Source organism: Silurus aristotelis (genome assembly GCF_946808225.1).
Source record: "Silurus aristotelis genome assembly, chromosome: 4".
Taxonomy (NCBI): Eukaryota; Metazoa; Chordata; class Actinopteri; order Siluriformes; family Siluridae; genus Silurus; species Silurus aristotelis.
In genome coordinates, this window is record NC_139577.1 from 20,013,020 (window position 1) to 20,034,866 (window position 21,847).

The 21,847-nt window shown below is 34.6% G+C and overlaps 1 protein-coding gene across 1 annotated transcript; it reads right to left on the reverse strand.

Moving 5' to 3' along the window:
- Nucleotides 1-1,949: 1,949 nt before the first annotated feature.
- slc2a15a (solute carrier family 2 member 15a) lies at nucleotides 1,950-14,083 on the reverse strand. Its single transcript, XM_083539430.1, has 12 exons — nucleotides 13,875-14,083; nucleotides 12,868-12,966; nucleotides 10,564-10,724; nucleotides 9,671-9,795; nucleotides 9,446-9,591; nucleotides 9,145-9,277; nucleotides 8,730-8,917; nucleotides 6,897-7,007; nucleotides 5,789-5,890; nucleotides 5,549-5,624; nucleotides 4,015-4,142; nucleotides 1,950-3,346 (listed from the first exon to the last, which is right to left on the reverse strand). The coding sequence occupies exons 1-12, from the start codon at nucleotides 13,917-13,919 to the stop codon at nucleotides 3,092-3,094; spliced, it is 1,569 nt and encodes a 522-aa protein (XP_083395556.1). The 5' UTR covers nucleotides 13,920-14,083; the 3' UTR covers nucleotides 1,950-3,091.
- Nucleotides 14,084-21,847: the final 7,764 nt, after the last annotated feature.

The window sequence follows — 21,847 nt, forward strand, 5'->3', positions numbered from 1 at the left end:
GTGTAATGGGGGTTCTTGGGAGCTGCGATTCGATTTGTCACCGGCCTCGTTCGCTGATAACAGGCATTTGTCATCACTTTCCCCCTGCGTTAATGTTATCATCCCGGCCCTGACAGCTGCCTCCATCCAGGGAGTGCCAGCGACACAGCACATCCGTCAACATAATATTTCCACGGCCAAGGGGGACTGCTACAGCAATAAGCCACATTAAAGCACTTATGAGAAGAAAATCTGTTGTCATTAATTAAAATGTTAGAGGGAGCAGCGGGTTTTCTTTGTGAGGGTACTGCATCTGTTTGTGTTCTTTAGGAGGTCGGAGGGAGGGTGGCAACTTTCTTGCACTTATTTTAATCATGCTGTCATCATGCTAAGTGTCTTTTTGAAACTCCTATTGAATATATATAACAGTATATAATATACAAAGTCGCACATGTGAGCAGATACATATACATAAATACATATACATACAAATATGCATGTACATTTTTAAGGTTAAAACACTTAGGAAGCACTGACATTCCTACACACTCCAGCAATGCATTGTACAGCTCTATTACCTTATGTTAATTTCTTTCTCTAGCCACAAGGGGGCAGACCTGAGACCACAATGACAGGTGGTAAAGAGACGGTAGATTCCTCTGCTGCTAATTAGACCTACATCTTTTCCTCTTGCTGACCTACAGGACGACAGTCCTTCCATCAGGGAAAGTAATTCAGAGTGAAATATTAGCCTCTGTATTTAGTGTTGTGCAAAGCACCCAGGATGAAGCACATTTAAGACTACTGAATTTGACATTATCATCTAGCAGTGGTGGACTTAGACAACTCATTTCCTGCCACATTACCTGCCAGATATGTTCCTATAAATTAGGTTGTTTAGCTGATTTCTGGCTGCTTGTGTTTTCTTAATCCTTCAGTCACACCAGCTGGCAAAGTGTAGAATAGTATTCTCTTCAGAAAATGAACTTTGAGTGTGCGGCTGTATGTATGGAGGCATGTGGGAACACATTTAACCAGTGACCTTGAGCCCAGTGGAAAACAGTTGGGAGACGGAAAGCCAGACATGATTTAGCTCACCATTTCTCTTCCCACACAGGGAGATGCAAGCATTTCATATCATTTGTCTATGCAGGCATCTTCTGAGGGAGTTGCGGAGGCCCACACAGATGGAGCACCATGCCTAGGGGCTAACAGAGTTAGCACCTTACCTCACAATATGCAGCTCTCTGTGCCTGATAGACCTAAGACGTCACATACCCACATGGTGTTTTAGTTCTTAGCTGCCATACTTTTGGTTTATGGTAGGTTCACAATATTCTGTTTCTTGCAATAGTATCATATTTTGCATCATAAAGATTATTCTAGAAGGAAGTTCTATAATATTTAATATATATATATATATATATATATATATATATACATATATATATATATATATATATATATATATATATATATATATATATATATATATATATATATATATATATATATGTATACACACACACACACACACACACACACATAGTTAGTCTTCGAACTGAAGCAACAAACCAGAACAAGCAAGAGTAAAATATGTCTGGTTTCTAAAGGCATTTTTGAGCAAACAGAATCATTCTATATTAAAATATTAGATTTTTTTTTTTTTATTAGCCCATCTAGAAAAATCATGCAACAGAGCTTAGTCAAAGAGAAGCACAGTACCCCTAGATGAAGGTGAGAAAGATAGCCCTTTTCTTTAATTAAGCATTAAATCCGCCTCCTCTGCGAGTTAATGAAGCTGCTCTGGGTTTGGCACTCAAGCTGCCTGGCGAAAACCACCAAATCTCTGCTCAAATCCTGCTTAGGAAGCGTTTATTGGCCTGCCCCCCTGATGTTTCCAATAAACACACTACTACAGACTCTTTAAAAACACTTTTATTTGTGGGATTTAAAAATGTAATATTCTAAAAAGCACTCACATTAAACATCAGGTCAAATACACTTACGTTATAAATGACAAAAACGAACATTTAATTTTTTTATTAGTTTTAACAAAACATTTGCCATTTTAATACATTCATATATCTATATTCATCACACTGATATCTGGCTTCTAGCAACTGGAAGAAAAAAAGAGATTAAAAAAATGTGAATATTATAGTATGTATTATGTACATTATTTGATACAGTACAGCTTTATAATATATTCTGAATATATTTGGACACAGGTTTGTGGACACCTGACAATAATATTTGTTTATTTGTGCTGTGTGAACATCCCAGTTTTCCCAGTAATCTTTGCTCTTCTGGGATGACATTATGCTACTCTAGATTCTAAATGTGGTGATGGAGATTTGTGCTCATCCAATCACAATAACATTAGTAAAGCCAGGTACTGATGCAGGGTGAGGATGCCTGGGTGCAGTCTTCCCAAGCTGTTCAGTAAGGTTGAGGTCAGAGCTCTATAGCAGACTACTCAAGATTTTTTGGACTCTATCATATATAAACTGTATATTCATGGAGCTCACTTTGTGCACAGGGGCATTGTGATGTCTCAAACTTTGTGGGAACAGTTTGGGGAAGGGCCACTTTTGTCTATAGAATGCGAGTTTGTGTGTGTGTTTGTGTGTTTGTGTGTTTGTGTGTCTGTGTGTCTGTGTGTGTGTGTGTGTGTGTGTGTGTGTGTGTGTGTGTGTGTGTGTGTGTGTGTGTGTGTAATACATATACAATTGAAATATGGCAACTCTTTATACACTGCTTTGTGCAAAAGAAGTAAAAACAAAAACTTTAGATAAAGTTACAAAATATTACAATTTACATTTGGTATCTATGATACATTAAGGAAACTAAAAAAGCACAACTAAGATTTTACATGTTTGACAGATATTGAATTTTAATACTGAATATTGTATGACAACTTCTAGATAATATATGCATGTAAATCATTCTGTTTAAACTACTGAAATGCATTGTGAAAAATCCACTGTATTACTGTTTTTACACAAATTATGGCCCTAACCCATCTTAAAATGTTATTAATAACTACAAATTTACAAGTGAGAGACCATGGTGAATACCGGGTTGGTTAAGTTTCCTCTACTCTCTACTTTCAGGGACCAGAGGAGGAGCTGTCGAACTCAAGTGAGCCATTTTCTAATGCTCCATATCCATTCATCTTCTTCAGTTTAAGCTGATCTGGCTGACTGAGGGCCTGGCTCTCCACCACTCCCTCTTTAGTGGCAAACATCTGACTGATCTCCATAAACGTCTTATTCTTCGTCTCGGGAATGACAAAGAACACATAGACAGCTACTACCAAGCAAACACTGCTGAACACCAGGTAGCAGTAGGACCCTGCCAACATCTGTGACACAAGGACAAAAAGGTTATTTTAGGCTACAGCAATAAGCTGAGGTTTCTGGAAAAAGTTTGTGGAGTCCAATATTTACTCCTGTATCCTAAATAAAAGAAATCAAGCAATGTTCCTACTACATTGGTTTTATTGATAACACTTTACTATATGACTTCTTAATTAATACTAGTATTATAGTAATATTAGTACTTACTAACTAAGTATCTGTTAATAAATTGTTAGCATATGGATCTTCAGGTTTAGAGTTAATGCTGACAATAAAAATGTAACTACAATTAAACTATATAACAAGTAAATATATTTTTGTCAGTACAGTGGCCTATAGCTAAATTATGGTCAAATGTTAATACAAGTAGTTCCAGTTTGCCTCTATAGGGACAATTTAATTATGCAGTGGTTCAAAACATGTCATTATAGTTTTTTTATCATAGTAAATCATTACTAGTCAACATAAAACTTTATTATAGTGATTAGTAATTATTGAAAATCTACTATGGTAATACCCAGTTACTAAGACAGTGCATTACTGGAAGGTATTATAACATGTTACTAGTTTAATAAATATTAGTTAAATTTCCCCAAACGATTTAAATTTTAAATAACCACATATAATGTGACAGTAATGTAATGGAATGCTATTTTAAAAATAGTATTAGCACCTGTAAGAAAGGGAAGATGAAACCAATAGTGAAATTAGACACCCAGTTAAGAGAGCCTCCTACAGTATATGCAGCAGGACGGTGGGACTGTTTAAACAGTTCTGCTGTGATCAGGAATGGAACCCCAGCTTGAAAAACAAAACAAAAACAACAACAAAAAAATTCAAATGCAAAACACCATTCTGTACACTATTATTATTGTAATTCAATTGTCTGGAGTGTTTTTTACAGGGAGGGCTCAATTTACTTATGAGAGGTGACTTATAAACTGCAGATGCTTCTGAAAAGCGCATATAGTATTACGTAGGTATATATATATATATATATATATATATATATATATATATATATATATATATATATATATATATATATATATATATATATATATATATATATATATGTATGCAGATATATGCATATATATTGCATACATTAAAGCACAAGTCCAGTGCTTTTCCATAATGCAACAGTTCATGAAGGGAAGAAGACAATAAAATAGCTTTACGAGGTGCTCATTATTGTTCCAGTGCTTAACTTCTAATCCCTTTTGGTTACCAGTGAAAAATAAACAGGCGCAAGGTGTTATTTCAAGTCTAATGAATTCAGGAACAAGCCAAGCTGCGACTTCATTATTTGTGCATGATAATTGCAGCAGAAAGCGTGCTGCAGTTAAATTGATATGGAACTCTGCTTGTAATTCATTGTTCATGCAGGATTTTGGCTTAAAAAGCCATATTCATCATTGTTTATGAACAATGAGCCATAAAAAATCCTAATTAAAGACGTAATTACAGCGATTGAGGCTGCGGCCTGAGAATGAATTATAGATTTTGGAGTGGGGTTGAATCATACATCAACGGAGTAAAGCACTTGCAGTCTCATTCATCATTTCAGCCATGCTCCTCTGCTCTACTCTACTCTTGTAGCATGCATAAACTCCACACATAATACTAATACACCACTGAATAAGCAATGCATGCACTTAATAACAAAATGTACTCCTCTTTTTTTTTTATTCAGATTACTGGCTAATAGCTTGCAGTGCCGTTATGAAATGTTGCAGTTAATTAATATATAATAGAAATGTAATATATTACTATGTAATACGTATATGCTCTGTGTTCACAGTGTATATGTTATTATGTTATTACTTGTGATTATTAATGATAAAAGAAACATTTATATCAGTTTCTCAAAGACCCTTGAACCGAAAGCTTATTATACAAAAAAATATACAAGCAAATAAATACCTTTCTATTTTTCTATACATTGACTCGCTTTAAATGACGCAATGAGAATATTTTTTAAGTAATTTGTCTATTCTGCCTCCAGGTGTCGCTATTTCCCTATTTCCAGATGTCACAGAAATGAGGGGTCAAAGAACGACCATCTGTTGATTCAGTGTTAACCACACTCTAGAGATCATATCTCTTTATATGTAGTAAAGCAACATTATTTCACATGATAAAGGTATGGCCTTTACATTTAGCTATTGAAAACAATTTCAAAAAATAAAGGTAATAGAACCCACCTGGTCCTATACAGAACCCAGCAATGATGCCAACCACACAGCCTACACTCACATACTTCATGAAATGCATATATGTCTAAGAGAGGAAGAAAGAAATAACACAAAGTGCATGATACAAATGCATTATGAATACTCTCATGCATGCATCATATAAACTCTGTTTCATTTTGTTACAAAATAAATCCAATATCACCAATGAATATAGTTTTAATTGTAGTAGAAGGTCCTATTAATGCTCACCTGTAGTGCAAGGGAAAACGTTATCCCAGCACAACAGAGGCCCATTACCCCAAACCCTCCAATTATCAGTGGCCTTCTTCCAAGCCGCTCGATTGTAAAACACTAGGAAAACAGAAATAAATCATGTCATTAATTTTTAATTAATATTAAAAAAAAAACAGATGCTATGATCGGACATATGTTTACTGTCACCTGTGTTAGTAAACTCAAAGCTGAGACGCCATTTGGAAATCTCCAATTGGTGTTTTTAACATGTAATTCCAAAAGCCTAAAAGCGCAAGACAATAAGGAAAAGATGAGAGCCAAAACAGTGCGCTGACTTAAAGGAGGGTGCGGAAAGCGTCTGACAGCAGAATGAATAGTTGTAATTTTATAACCAATCTCTGGCCTTCCTCCTGTGTGCCATTGGCCTCCCAAGTGAGGGCCAATTGACACTGACAGCAATGAGTTCTCCTGACTAACAGCGCGCCTCGCCTCCTCCAGTCGCTGATGGTGCATCACTAAATCCTAGCTAAGCGATACGCCTGGGAGACGGAGACTGCGTCTAGCCTCCATTACAGCTCTGAGATGTGACCCAGAGAAGGAGCCAGTGGGAACAAGACTCATCCATCTCTCTAATGTTTTCCTTTCATCTCATACAGTGTTTTCTATGAGGGTAAAAGTAGGAGAGAAAAAAATGAGGAAAAGTGAGCGGCGGAAGATGGACAGAAAAGCAAAGCGAAGCAGAAAGAAAAGACAGAGAGGCAGAGAGGCTCCGGAGGGAGAGCTCACATCTTCAGGCTTGATTTCTTTACAGCTGAAGCATAGGTACAACTGCATAGGCTTGAACCGATTGATGATGCTATTGAGAAACTCTAATATATTTTCTTTATCAGAGATGGAATCGAGTTGTTGGTGACAGGATGATCTGTTATGACTTGCACAAAAAACTTTCTTGTTATAATCGGTTTGTCATATTTTAAAACAAAAATCACAGCAATATTTTTTCCTTTTAAATGCCACCCTTTACTGAAAAAACACTTTGTCAGTAGATAAGGACTAAAGTTATATATAACCTTAGCAAACCATTTTGTCATGTTTTCTATTAGAATAAAAATAATATCCTCACCCCTAGAAGACCTGCAATGATCTCAATGGCTCCCGTTCCTACAGTGGTGTATGGGATCTCAGGGGCCGGTATCCCAGCATTCTCGAAAATGTCATTGGTGTAGAACCAGATCTATGGTGGGAGTAAAAATCAAGAGCAGGGGGTGAAATATAGTGAGAGAGCAAAAGAACGATAAAGATACTGATTTTTGCTTGAACAGGTGGTGTATCATAGCTGCACAGTTATGGTGTACAACACTTCAGATTCAATTTTGGCGCTGGAGGGGTGTATGCGACTTTAGACAGGGGGGTAATCAGAGGAAACACAGACGGTTTTAGAGCTACTGGGAGTGCAGAGGACACACACGGTCAGCCTCTCTCCTGCTGCTCTGGCTCAACTCAGCCAAGACACACCACCTGTCAACCCCATTTACCCTGCACACACACACACACACACACACACACACACACACACACACACACACACACACTGGAATACTCTAATACACTGTAATTTCTAAATCCCATTACTTCCTTTCTATTGTCTTTTTAGCATCTTCTTTTCAACAACAAAGACAAAACCATACCTGGCATTTTGAAAGAAAACGTTAAAAAAATAACTCATGTGAATCAGCAATACAAACATATCCACATTCTAGCCAAAGTACATAAATGCTGATGTTTTGATGGTCAGGTTACATAGCTAAACTTTCTAGAATCTGATCTCACAGATCAGTTTTACATTCTTGCTTTAAGTGATTAAGGAGGATTATTGTTTTGAACTCTATTGATATCAAACCTCCCTGTTTGAGTATTGAAGAACAAAACAGACTGTTAACAAAAGTGGTTTAAAGCATTATATATAAAAATGCATTTGATTGTTAACAAGTATAAATACTTACACGCTGTGTTACAAGCTCAACACATTTTTATAAGCAACATTTATTTTCTTTCTTTCAGGAAACGAATATACTTGGTTTCCATGGCAGCTGTTATAAATGGCAGGGGAGATGAATGTAATGCGGTGAATCTGTCCCAAATTTTCAGTTAAATTATTAACACACATTTACTGCCTGGCTTGCAAGATTATTCACCCAAATGTCAGCATTGTCTTATAGCTGGTGATACTTTAAATCTTATTCTGCTGTCAAAAGAAAAGCATGTTTATTTCTCATCCTAACTTCTAGCACGTTTATGTCATTGTATTAAAGATGCAGTATGGATGACTGCAAAATGTGAAATACTGCATTGCTTTAATTCTCTCAAATATAAATGTCTTATAGTCCATTGATGTCTAATTTGGACGTGTGAGTGCTTTCTGGGTAACACAGATGTTTTTATTCTATTGTCGAATAAGTTCACCATGGGCATCATTCAGCAACTTCATTCACCATTGTAGTGTAAGAATTATGATTTTGAAATCTCACCCACTTTATCTTTAACTAAACTATGCCTCAGATTCAGATTTTGTTCTATGTAATTTGCTTTAATAATAGCCTATGTTTATTGCCTTGGCAGGGCAGAACAAATTAGATGCTATAAACAGACTCTTGAAATAAGGATTGCAATTTGTTCAGCTCTGTTGGGTAAAGTATGAGCTTTCTGCCAACTCTGTCCACTTAATCATCTGAATAATTAATTTGCAGCTAAACCAAATAATTCACAAAGGTAATGCTCCTGAATTTATTTGTTGTATCAATAAAAACTGAGGGAGCTCTTTTGCGAGCTGAGAAAAGTCACAGTTCTCAAAATCGAACCCTTTTAAAAAACTGGTGGCAGCTACATACATATTGTATATCATGTGTAACTATAGAAAATGTCATGCACTCATATGTTAAAGTAAACCAAGTCTTACAGCATCTATTCCAGACAGCTGCATCCCGATGTTAATGACGACCACAGAAAGGACCTGCCAGCGGACTGTAGGGTCCAGTAGCAGCTGCCAAACAGACACAGTCTCAACGGTGAACAGGGAGCGCTGTTCCTCCTGCATTTCCTCAATCTCAGCCTGAATGTTACATCTGGCCCTGTACCACTTCAGTGCTACAAAACATGAAAGATGATGAAAAAGTTTATATATGACAGTCTATAGTACTATTGAAAACAGATCACACGTTGTTTTTTCTTAAATGACAGATTGTGACAAAACATGGAAAAATCATGAAGGAGTGGTATTAAATGATAAATGAAATTCAAAACCATATATTACAAATCAAGCATACGCTCTAAACACCAGTCTGAAACACTACTACTAAGGCCAGGTCTCTCACCATTGATAGTGGCATGGACATTGTGCTTTTCAATTAACAAATAACGAGGACTTTCTGGAAACCAGGGCAACAGCATCAGCTGGATAAATGTTGGGATGACCACCAGGGAGAGAATTAGGGGCCAGTGTTCCTCCTGTCAATCAAAGCAATGGCCGAGAAGCAATCGTTTACAATCCTCAACCTAGACACAAGGCATTACAGTAATGAAGAGCTCTGTTTATGTGTGTAAATTTTAAGGGTACAAGTACAAGACAATGCTGTTCTGTAAGGTTGAAGTCGTGCCATTCTGTCATACCCCTACCTTTCCAAGGAGTTCATGCAGGCCCAGTAGCTGAGCAGAGAAGACTCCAATGCAGATAAATATGCTGGGCATGAGGCCTAGAAAGCCTCTCATGTTTTTGGGAGCTATTTCTCCAAGGTACATGGGCACCACACTTAAAGAGATTCCTGAGACACAGAAAGAGACACATTACAAAACTAGTTGAATACAGTAAACAAAATTAGTTTAGCATTTACATCATGTTACCTGAATGTATTCCTGTGATAAAGCGACCAACAATAACCATTTCAGGTGAGTGACAGATCCTGCTGAAGCCCATTAGGCTGCCTGCTATGAAGACCAGCACAGTAGAGTTGACCACAGTCCCTTTCCTGCAAGGACAGACAGACACAAGTCCTGTTCTTAACACCGCTCATTAACCAGAGCTGTAATGCTCAACAGCCGCCACCAGGGAGTTTAACTATCAAAACCAGGTTATTGATGTTCCCTGACTGCAGTGCTGAATAAAATAGCTGGCCTCCTTGATTAGTTCTATCAGGTGGCAAACTTTTTGCTCTGATTTACACTTGGCTGTGCCATGCTTGGCGTTATGATGGCCTTAGTCCTATAAAACACTTTGCTGGGCCACAATTGATTAGAGCATTAAATGAAGTTGTGAATCATCACCTTTCATTTGCATTTAAATGTCTGCAGTCTAATCTCATGGGTCCCGTGAGATGCTTGGAGCAGACGAGACAAGCAGAGGAGTTTGCGAGTGCCTCTGTGGGCATGCTGTAGAATTCTGATTATGTCTCATTCTCACATTAAAGCATAGCTGAATATGCATTCCATTATAAAAACATATTACTATTAATATAAGCTCTTGGGTCAACATAATGACCTGGCTTATTTTATTGTCACAACAGCAATCTGAGAAGTTAGTGAGAGAAAGTTTTTTCGCCTACAGACCACAAAACAACACTTCAAAGTGTGACCAAGGTCATGTACAGAGGTAAACAAATAAAAAAGAAAAGGTCATGTGAGGTGACAGATGAGGTAGTGTGTACCTTGGTGAGCGTCACACTCTGGGGAGTAGCAGGTGCACATATGGCAGAGTGACCAGACAGCACCAGATGTTGTGAGGTCTCCTATTGACTTACCTTCCAAATCTGGTGACGAGCATTCCGACCATTAAGGAGCCGATCAGGCCTCCAATGGCGAAGACAGACACAGTGAGTGAGTACATGATCGTCAGCTGCTCTCCATTCATCCCAGTCCCATTTCGACTCACAACAGTACGATTGTAAAAGTTCTTAATGTACTGAATGTGTGTAAAGAAGAGAAAGAAAAAGAGGAGAAATTGTGCACCTAGTGATTAACAAATAAATTCACTCTCAAAAACAAGGGTTAACCATTTAATATAAAAATATATCAAAGAATCTCCTGTTATATTTTTTGCACAAAGATGACAACAGTGTGTTTCCTCCTGTCTCACACATATCCTCACTCTGTATATTGGATTCAGATGTCTAATTGAATCTCTATGCTGTTATCTTTTGCCCCATCAGTTTTTACTCTAATTATTTTAAGCACAGTTTTAAAACTGCAATGTTCAGTTACCCTTTAATATACTCGACAGTACAACTGTGTGATAGTCATTTTTTTTTTATTTTCATGAATAGCCAAAAAGAAGCCATTAGATTTCAAGTCTTGATAATCACTTGAAATCCAATCTCAAGTTTTCCATTCTGTGCAAATCAAACCATTTATGTAATTTCAGATTCAGTAGTTAAAAACAATTTTACACACTTTGTTACAAACCTTTTCTATTCTGTGCATACTTCAGACTCATAAAACAAAACCACTTTCTTGGGGAATGTAACAGGCAACAATAAAAAATAAAAAAAAGAAGAAAAGAACAGGAAAATTTGAATCTTTTCATCATTAACAGACTAATGGTGCAAGGCAAATAGATCCCCACTTACTGTACATGAAGACCTGCTAGAGGCAACCAGCTTAAAATGGCAAGAAACTCAGATGCCTAATGTTATACATCACAATTATACACGCTGCTTTTTAAACATCTTTTTTTAATCAACTTTATCAGAAAATCAGTGCAGTTATATGGTTTGACAAATAAATTATGCTACAGACATTGTGATACTTGTGAGATGTCTAGTGGCATCAATAAGAAGAATGATAAGATGTCATTCCCCAATACAGTAATAAATGCTAAGTATGGATTACAGAATTTAATACTGAATCACAGGCCACGTTGTCAGAGTTTCAGTAAGGGCTAGTTTCAGACACATGGTCCATTCCATCCACATTCCTCACACAGTGACGAATATCCCACTCACAGGAGCGCTTCAGAGCAAATAGTGTTCATGTGCCCACTAGGGCAACAATTTTCCAATTTCACTGCAGATCTTTGAATATACTACTCAACAACTATTATAATTAAACATTATTGATATGTGGATGTAATGTTTTTTTTTTATTATTAAATACAAAGTGTAAAATCTTATAATTTAGGTAATAATGCCTTAAGTGTAGTGTATGACCATCAATTAAGATGTCTTGCTCAATCACAACACAGCATATCGATTCTCTCTTATATAAGAGAATGAATATGTTGTAGTATATAAAAATAATATTTTATGTTATAATAATAAATAAAAGAATAATAAAAGAAATAATAAAAAATTATTAGTATTATTTAATCATCATCATCATCATCATCATCATCATCATATTACTATTATTATTATTATTATTATTATTATTATTATTATTTATAAGAGAAAATAAAAAATAAAAGTATTATTTTATGAATGAGCAGGACATCCTAATATAACATAGGATTTCCTAACCATGGGTTTGTAAAACCCTAGAGGTTTATAGTGCGATTGGAGATGAATAAGAATAAATAGAACGATCAGTGTACTAAAAATGTTTTAGGTTTTTTTGAGTTATAGTTTATATAGTAGTTTAGTTTATAGTCTGCAATACTATTTTGTGGCAAATCTTCCCAAAACAGGTGGCAACCAGTATATTTTGTAGACCATTGTTTACAGAGTGGCTCTAAAATTATCCTTTAGAATAATGGTTCTCTGAAATCCAGTGCAACCCATGTGTATAGCCAAAAGTAAACTTTATATGGTATATATATATATATATATATATATATATATATATATATATATATATATATATATATATATATATATATATATATATATATATATATATATATATATATATATATATATATATAATGTCTTTTCATAATCTTTGAAAATTAAAAATTATAATTATTCCAATGAAATATATGCTTGTAAATGATGTGACCCATCTTTATTTTTTTGTCCGCTTAAATGTTAGGTTTTGCAAATATATATAGAGCATACAGTGCTGTATGTACAGTACTGTACAGTAGATGAACACATTTAGTGAGCTCTTACCCCTGCAGGAGAGTTCACCACAGCTAGATTATAGCCATATAGCATAGAGCTACCAAATGAAGTAAGGAAGGCCACAGCCAGCAGGGATAATGTGAGGTGCTGTAGGCATTGAGAGAAAAGACAAAACAAATTCTTAATCCAAATAAATCATAAAACAATAAAATATTTAATATAACTATTAAGCAAATGTAAGATTAATAAAAAAAGCTATAGTACAATATAGCTCAATACCAATGAATAAATGAAAATATAGCTACATAAATACTATGATATTAATTGTATATTTGAATTTGTATCTATTACTCATAACTGAAGGTAATAGTAATCTTAAGACCTTAAAATGCACTGAGTGAACGGATCAAATAATAAATTACATTTCCATATTTCAGTTACAATAAAAACGCTTGCAAAGTGTGATATAGTATTACAATAAGGGTCAATGTGAATTTTTGCTAAAGTAAGAATAGGTTGAACTTAAAAAGAAAAAAGAAGAGGAAGTCATTGTATGCTTAATGCCCATTTTCTTTAGGCTAACAATGTGTAAAATGTAAAAAAGTTAACTGGTGTTAGAGGAGAGGATGTCGTTAGTTTTACTTTACAAGTGAGCAAATCAGTGATAATGTACAATTATGTAGTTTGGTGTTGATGGCTTCTGGTATAGGTTTTATTGCAAGAACATACTAAACTGTCTGCTCAATATAGCAATCAAACTCATCACTTAAACATTTTACTCCAAAGGCAAGTAGTTGACTTCACGTGATAAGTCTGGTCTATATGTTAGAAAATATAGAAAGTATAAAATAAAATAGTAATAATTATAAAAAAACCACATACAAAACATTCATTCATATGCCAATTAAAAGTAAACTGATTTTGAGTTTCAACTACAAAGTTCAAATAACCTAGTTTATTAGTGAAATGTAAAGAAAATATCTTAAATACAAGATGTTATTTTACATATAACAACGTATTGGATTTAAAATATAACACAAATATGAAAAACTTACCGATGTAATTTTGCCTACTGAGGTAATCAACAGTTGTTCAGCCATTTATGTTTCTCAAAGTTTTGATTGCAAGTATACGAGTAAAAGTTTCTTTTCAGCTTGGTTTGTAGAGGACTGGTTGCAGGATCACAGACTTCATCTTGTGAAGAAGGACAGGCGTGGCCAGACTGTAAAGGTTTAGCATTCCATTTATTCCCTTAGATCGTGTACAGTCATGAAGATAGCCAGGACGTTTAGGACACTCAGAGGAGCTGGGCAGTTTACTCACATGACGGACAGCAACGTGACACTGCTGAAATCAATTAGCTAAGTGAATTTGTAAAGGCTGCAGCCTGTGGTCTGAATCATGGAATCTTTGTGCTGGTGAGTGAGTAGCCTGCTCCAGATCATTTGCTGGTGAACATGAAACTGAATTCATGAGTTTTGCCATTTGATGTGTCTAAAAATACTACTCATTTCTTTAGACTAGGGAGGAAACCAGATTATCCAGAGGAGGCCCCCAATGCACAGAGAGAGCATGCTAACTCAGAATACACAGAGCAAAGGCAAGATTTTAACCCCCCAATATAAAGCAAACATGCTAACCACTAATCGAGAGACTAAGTAATAAAAATATGTTTAGATTTAACATACATTAAAGCAAGTACACAGTTTAAAATACAGTACAGATTTATTCTTTTTTTATTTTTAAATATGACATTTTAAATGAAATAATTTAAACTTTAAATAAAATAAATATATTGTGGATCTTAATAAAAAACAGAATAGTATTGTTTAAATCATTATTTAGATTTGATCAGTGTAAAGGTTAATAAATGTAAAGTGCAGCTTTAGTAAAATTTGTGAAAGATATATTTATCACCAAGTTCTCTTGTGAAAGAAATATCTGCCATATGAAATGGGCTATAGCCTTAGTTACTCATTACCAACATCATTACCAACTGTAGAGGTGCATTTGATGTCGATTTCACATGATTCTTCTTAGACCTCAGAAATGCTCAGAACACTAAAGGCTTGTTGTCTTCTACAAATTCAGAGCCAGAGCACTGTTACAGCTCAATATTTGTTTCAAATATTATTATTTGCCTTGTGACAAAATGTCACATGTAGTATAATAGTATAATTTTATACTGTTTGTACTTACAAAGAGAGACATCCAGCAACATCCATGTGCCTCAACTTAATCATTATAACAAAATTCTATACATCTGATCTAGTTTAATATGATTCCCCAAAGTTATCTATAGCTATTATATCTATAGCTATGTAGCCGTAGTTAGTGTGATCTTACTGTAACAATAAGCCAGTTGGATCCCTATTCATGTGCACATTTCAGTTAACATTAATTTCCTGGCAACAGTATCATGTGGAGTAACATAGCTGCAGATATGGAATTATTTCTTAAATGCAACTTTTTTCATTTACTATCACCTACATGTATGAATATGCCTGTTTCAAACTGTATGTAACTATTGAACTATGCTACACTATAATTATATCTCTCTGTCTCTAAGTTCTGGTAAAAATGCTACACAATTGCCAGATTTTAATTTGCTACCTTTAGTTTAGTAGTGCACACCTTACATTTATTTAATTTTATTTTAAATGAATTGTTGAATGTTTAGACTCATCAATGAAGTGAAGCTAATGTGTAAGTAGGAATGAAAAGTAATGCCTCCCTCATGAACAATTGTCCATCAATGACTACTGGATCAGCCGAAGATGTCATTTGACTTCCATTAGTGTCATGATGCTGCTTTGTAAAAATCAAATATGGCTTCAGATAAAAGACAGAAAGACCACACCTACACACTGAACTCACTGTATGATACTAGTGGTTGTTGTAGAATTGAGTTTTGGAAATTAACTTTTAAAATTAAAAAGGAAATTGTATCAGCTACAGGGTGCAAAGTTCCAAAGTCTCTTTCACAAATTATTATTTTTTTAAACATTTGAACATTTGCATTTTGAATGTAGAATTCTAACATCCTGTTAAAAAAGTGTCATTTTGATCAGATCACTTTCCCTTTATGACCATGAATTATGAACATTTTACAACACTTTTGACATTTGGCAAGTAATTATTAACCCTATAAATACATAATAAATTATGCATTACAGTCCAGAGATTGCGAGTATTGAACGAGGCTTTGGCATGCTTTCACGTTTAAAAGGTTGTGATTTTTTTTGTCATTGTTTTGCTAATATTGTGGTAGACTGGTTTAAAGATTTTTGCTCATTCAAAAATATGTAATTGTAACCTGTGTGGGTACATCTGCCCATTCGCCAAACAAAAGTATTAAATCATCAGGTTAGTATTTATTAAGATCTAAAACCTTATAACCAGTCACAAAGTTATCTTATGAGGAAAGCTGGATTCTATTGTGAAACAGTTTAGACAGATGATGGGAATGAGGTTGTGATAAGTATCTCATCTAATTGACATATAAATTTAAGTCCTGATCAGGAAATAGTCAAATACTCTATTAGGCATCTAAGGACCTAGTCTAAAACCCTTGCACCACTGAATTAGCATAGGCAGGTTCAATTACAACATCGATGTAAAAGTTTACTGTAGAAGCACATTAATTGCTGAATTGAATTATTGAGTTACTGCTGTAAACTGAGAAAGTACTTCAATTCATTTAGTGAAGCACTGACCTCAGCACTCTTACTTTAAATACGCACAAAATTCCCATCTGTGGTCAGGACTTAAAGAGAGCATACTTGACAAAATATTATATATGTACTAGTTATAAACTATATATAATATATACTAGCTAAAATATTACTCCAATTAAAGTAAAAGTGCTCCCTAAAAATACTAAAGTATTTGCCTTCAAATGTATCAATTTAATCAAAAGACTCTTTGATAAATCAACTCAGTTGATGTGAAAAGACTTAAATGTTACTCTTAGCACACCAATCTATTAATATACGTAACTATATTTATTAGCCAAAAACTGATTGATATCTATTACAATTATCATGTGCCCAAAACTTTTTTAACTACTTCCAAAAACATTCTTACAAATAAGGTCACAGGTGTTGTGGCAAGTTAGAGTCAGGAGGTACTTTTATCATTTTTTTTACTCTTAAGATGTTCTGCTTACTGTTGAAGTGACAGTGAACTGTATATTCGTAGATACCACCAAGCGGCCTTCAAAACAAGTTCAAAACAGAGAGCATGCTCTAACCTGATTAGTGGATTACTGCGTGCTCGACCAGTTAAGTTTGTATCCAAAAATTAACAACTGTATTTGAAAATCTAGTTGAGTAAAAAGATTTTTATTTGACTTTGAAATGGAGTAAAGTTAAAATAAAATTGTTTTCAAATGGAAATAGGTCAGTGAAGTACAGATACAAGACAATGCTACTTAACTATGTAACAAATTACATTTTCACTGTTACTGTACACCATTTAGTTGAAAAGACTGGGTAAGCTTGGGTTTTTGGAGAGCAAACATACTAATCTTTATGATACATGGAGAGTTAGCTAGTGAGTGGGAACTGGCCAAAATGGGCAGAAAAATAGATGGAAAGGGTTTACTAAAACTAAAGCAGTGAAACTGCCCTTTTTAATGGTTTTATTAGAAAATGTGCATGACCATTTTTTTTTTAAATAATTAAACAAATTGTTGCTTAAATTAAAGCAGACACAATAAACAATTATAATACTCTTTACTATCTCTGTGTTATGTACTATATGATATAAGGCTAACAGTGTTGACAAATGTCTGTGTAATGACAACATTTTGGTTTTATCCACTTAAAGTCTAGAAATATACAGTGGTCATTATAATGAATCAGAAATTGTTTTAAATTTCAATTTCCTGTTGCACGCAAGTATAGAACATTATATATATATATATATCGTTCCTTAAATAAAATGTACAGGCCTAAGTCATTTAAGTGCACAAATATATAATTTCAGAAATGAAAGAAAATATTAATGTGTGGTCATAGCAGTTTATTATATTATTGTTATATTATTATCGGCAAATTTCATTCCCTTTGTATATTTTTGTTAGATTCCAGCTCAATTGCAGATACTTCACTAAATGTGTATACCTTTAACATAATGATAATATACAGTAACATTTCCTATAAATCCCAGATTCATAAATCATTCTAATTGCTTGTGAGTTATTAATGATTACTTGTAAGCATTTTTCATCATCTTTAAAATTTCCCATACATTTTCTTTTATATAAAACTAATAATGTGCTTCGTAATAACTTTAATCATGTTGTAACACTGTTCATTCAAGTGTCCGTATTCATTATAACGTTAACGTGCTTAACTCTAAAGCAATTCAGCAAATTAAGAATCACTTACTATATTTAATATATATACATTTTAAATGTTAGTATTGAAAGTTCCAAATAAAGTAAATACACCGTTTTAGACTTATTTATTTATTGATTATAATTAAAATTATTGAAATTACAATAGTTTTATAATAATTAACAGGCCATTATTAAAGAAAATAACAAGCTATTATTATAAATACTTGCATTATATGATTATAAATTATCAGGGAATTATGTATAGCAGATAATTAGAGCTTTTTAAGGTATTTGCTAATAATTCCATTGGTTGTCCAATGATTCCTATAAAAGAAATGTTATATATATATATATATATATATATATATATATATATATATATATATATATATATATATATATATATATATATATATATATATATATATATATATATATATAAAATTTATTTTATAGGAATCATTGGACAACCTTTAAAGAATTATTAGCAAATTTGTAATTATTTATTAATAAAGGTTATTAGAAATAATGTAAATGGTAATGTTATAATAATAATGTAATAAAAAAACATTCTTATTAATGTTTATTATATATTGTTCACTTCTAGCATTGCTGTTCAAAATCATTATTTAAAGTAGATGAGAGAGTCTGTCATATCATTTGCTACTACCTGAAGATAGCTATAGCATTAGCTAAATAAAAAAGACAGTAAACTCTTTGTTTGGTGTAAACTATTTTAGCTGGATTGGTGGAGTATTTCCACATCCAGGGCATCACATGTGTGCCAGAATCTAATCTTTGAAGACAATAGCGTTTTTTATTGTGTGCAGGAGGTGGGCTGTAACTTCAGATGTCCCTCCAGGGCTAGATCGATTTTTTTTCTTCCCTTATTTTAGCCTCTGTCTTGTCCCATGTTTAATTGCGTCGTGTAATGGTGGGAGAGCGCAGTGGGCTGCAATTGCTGCTAAGGTCAATGACCCTTTTGCCTCCTTCACTGTTTTGGCTCAGCTTTCTTCACTTGAGCAATGTATCTCAAATCAAATCAGCAACAACACAATGCTGGTTATGCACATAGGATTGCAGTTGCACTTTTGGGCTTTAACTTGGCTGTGTCAGCTTATACAGTATATAGGCTACTGCAGTAGCTCTCAAGAACATAACAAAGCTGTCATTAATTAAACTGTTTTATGATATTTTTTGGTTCTTGTATTAAAAAAAGGAGCGGATAACTAAAGACAAACATGGATGTTGATAGAATTAACCACAATTTCCATTTATACACTAAAAAAAACTGAAAACATCTCTCTCTCTCTCTCTCTCTCTCTCTCTTTATATATATATATATATATATATATATATATATATATATATATATATATATATATATATATATATATATATATATTTATTATTATTTTTATTTTTTTTCATATAGCCCCTACCATTTTCTTATATCACATGACAGTACACATGGCATGGCAGTACAGATTGTATGAGTGTATGTTGAACTGTACTTGATTACTGCCAGAGAGAGTGAGCACTCCTTCAGTGTGGAATACAAGGCCATTGTGTACCTGATCACGTTAAGAGTGACTTAGATTGATGGCAGCTGCTGAAACTTAATATCCTCTCTCTCTATGGCTGATTTTCTGATGAATGTAATCAGGGACTGACACTCACACACCTGACAGTAGGCCATGTTCCACAAAGCAATGATGTCCTTTGACTTACTAAGTCCCTCTGAAATAGAAGTTTAAGTTCTCATGAGAAAGAGATATATTGTGAAGAAATCTATTTTTCTGTGTGTGAAAAATAGTTTTATGTTAGAATGCATAAGCACAGTTAACTTCAACTAGATTGCAGTTATTTTGATTAGGATAATATATGATATTTACTGTGTAATGTATGCTATTTGCAGTGTATGTTTCCTGAAAAAAAGTTTCCTGTGCCAATCAGGCATCTGGGGAAGAGCTGACGTTCTTGACATCTGTCAAAGCACTGATGCCCTCTTGTGGACTTACTTATATATTTTTTTAACGTTGCCTAAGAATTGCTGTGAATAACCTGGAATTGTAAAATATTACATTAAAAGCTAACTATTTGACCAATTGTCCTATGAAACTACAATGTGCTGTAAATTCCAGAAATTCAACATTACGAGTGCCTTCAGTCATGCAGTGAACATACAGAGAAGCTTTAAATGGAAGCTCTATATGCAAGCTGCGGCATGTGTGAGCGTGCATCCATCACTCTGTTTATCGCCACTGCTGCTAATTGAACAGAGGCTCGCCGAATGGGCCCCCATGTGTTCCTCTGTGCCGTGCTGCCATTGGCTGTTGTCGTGGCGTCGCGCCCATTAATGAGACAGGGGCAGGAAGATGGATTACCCAGTGCCATATTGCCCATCATCCCCAATCAAGAACCACCCATGGAAATTGATTGTTCTAATTTGCTCTCATTATTATTATAATACCCGGACAAAATAACACACGCGGCTCGCTGTCAAAGCTGCGAAAACCAGCCATTAGTTATGGGGGAGACAGCAAATGCGTTTTATGAGTTTCGCAGTGAGTTGAAACGTTGGATGCAAACACATCTTAATCAGATTTCCCCTCCCTCCATCATGGTGATATAGCATCTCATTACCTCCACCTCAGAGAGTTGGGGAAGAGACGGGCATACACATCCATTTGGATTTTAATGTCAGTGTCACAGTTTTGCTTTGTGAATAATGCCTTGAACTTTCCCTGAAACCAGAACACTAGCAATCACTGATTCAAGTAGTAAATTAAAAAAAAAAAAAAATAGAATGTGAGAAAACAGAGAACCTGTTTATTTTAACTTTCTAAATTCTGCGTTGCTTAAGAACTTCATCCAATTTCATTCTCTCTTTCTCTCTTTCTCTCTCTCTCTCTCTCTCTCTCTCTCTCTCTCTCTCTCTCTCTCTCTCTCTGTTTATCAGGTCGCATCAGTTTGCCTGGACGTCTAGTCGGCTTTTACCTGCTGTTTAGCAGTGCTTCTAACCAAAAAGAACAAGTGGTCAATACCTCACAATGTGTCATGTGGGATGTGTATAAGTAGCCCTGGTTCCAGTTCAGCCAGTGATGTACATCATAACGGCTTTGCCTCCCGAGGCAGATAAAACCTCCAGCCCTGCACCACTCCCAGCTTTACTATGCTTACGCCGCACTATGCTTGTCTCATGAGCCCCTCTCATTACATATTATAAGGGTTATAAGGCATGAAAACGACCAAAGCGGGGTACAATTATGCATCCCTAATCAAACTAGTCCCACAATGCCGTGCTGCTCTTGCCCTTTTTATTAGGTGATGGTGAGAAAATGGCAGGTAAATCAGTTGAAGATTACACCTCAGATATTTTTATGACAGAGCCAGGAGTCCCATCAAGAAGGAATATTTAGCTGGGTCAGCAGCACGTTAATGGTGGGGTACATCGTCTGGAATTAGGGCTGTAATTTAAAGCAGTCTTATTACCGCGATCACTAATGTCCAGGCTTTTATTAGCGACACAACTTAATAAAAATTGAAAATATGAGAGTAAGGCCTTGATATATCTTATATGTGGTCTCCAAAGATGTTTTGCAATTTCACACGAAGCCAAATATAGCATCATTCAATGTAAATTACTGAGAGAGGATGTAAGCTGTCTTATTAGAATGCTTT

Bases quoted from the DNA above. Each gene is read 5' to 3' on its own strand.
- slc2a15a (XM_083539430.1), bottom strand. From the start codon at position 13,919: ATGGCTGAACAACTGTTGATTACCTCAGTAGGCAAAATTACATCG. The intron at 7,008-8,729 runs GTAAGACTTGGT...CTCCCACCATAG, and splicing joins AGCTGTCTGGAATAGATGCT to ATCTGGTTCTACACCAATGA. The intron at 5,625-5,788 runs GTGAGCATTAAT...TTCCTCTCTTAG, and splicing joins CGTTTTCCCTTGCACTACAG to ACATATATGCATTTCATGAA.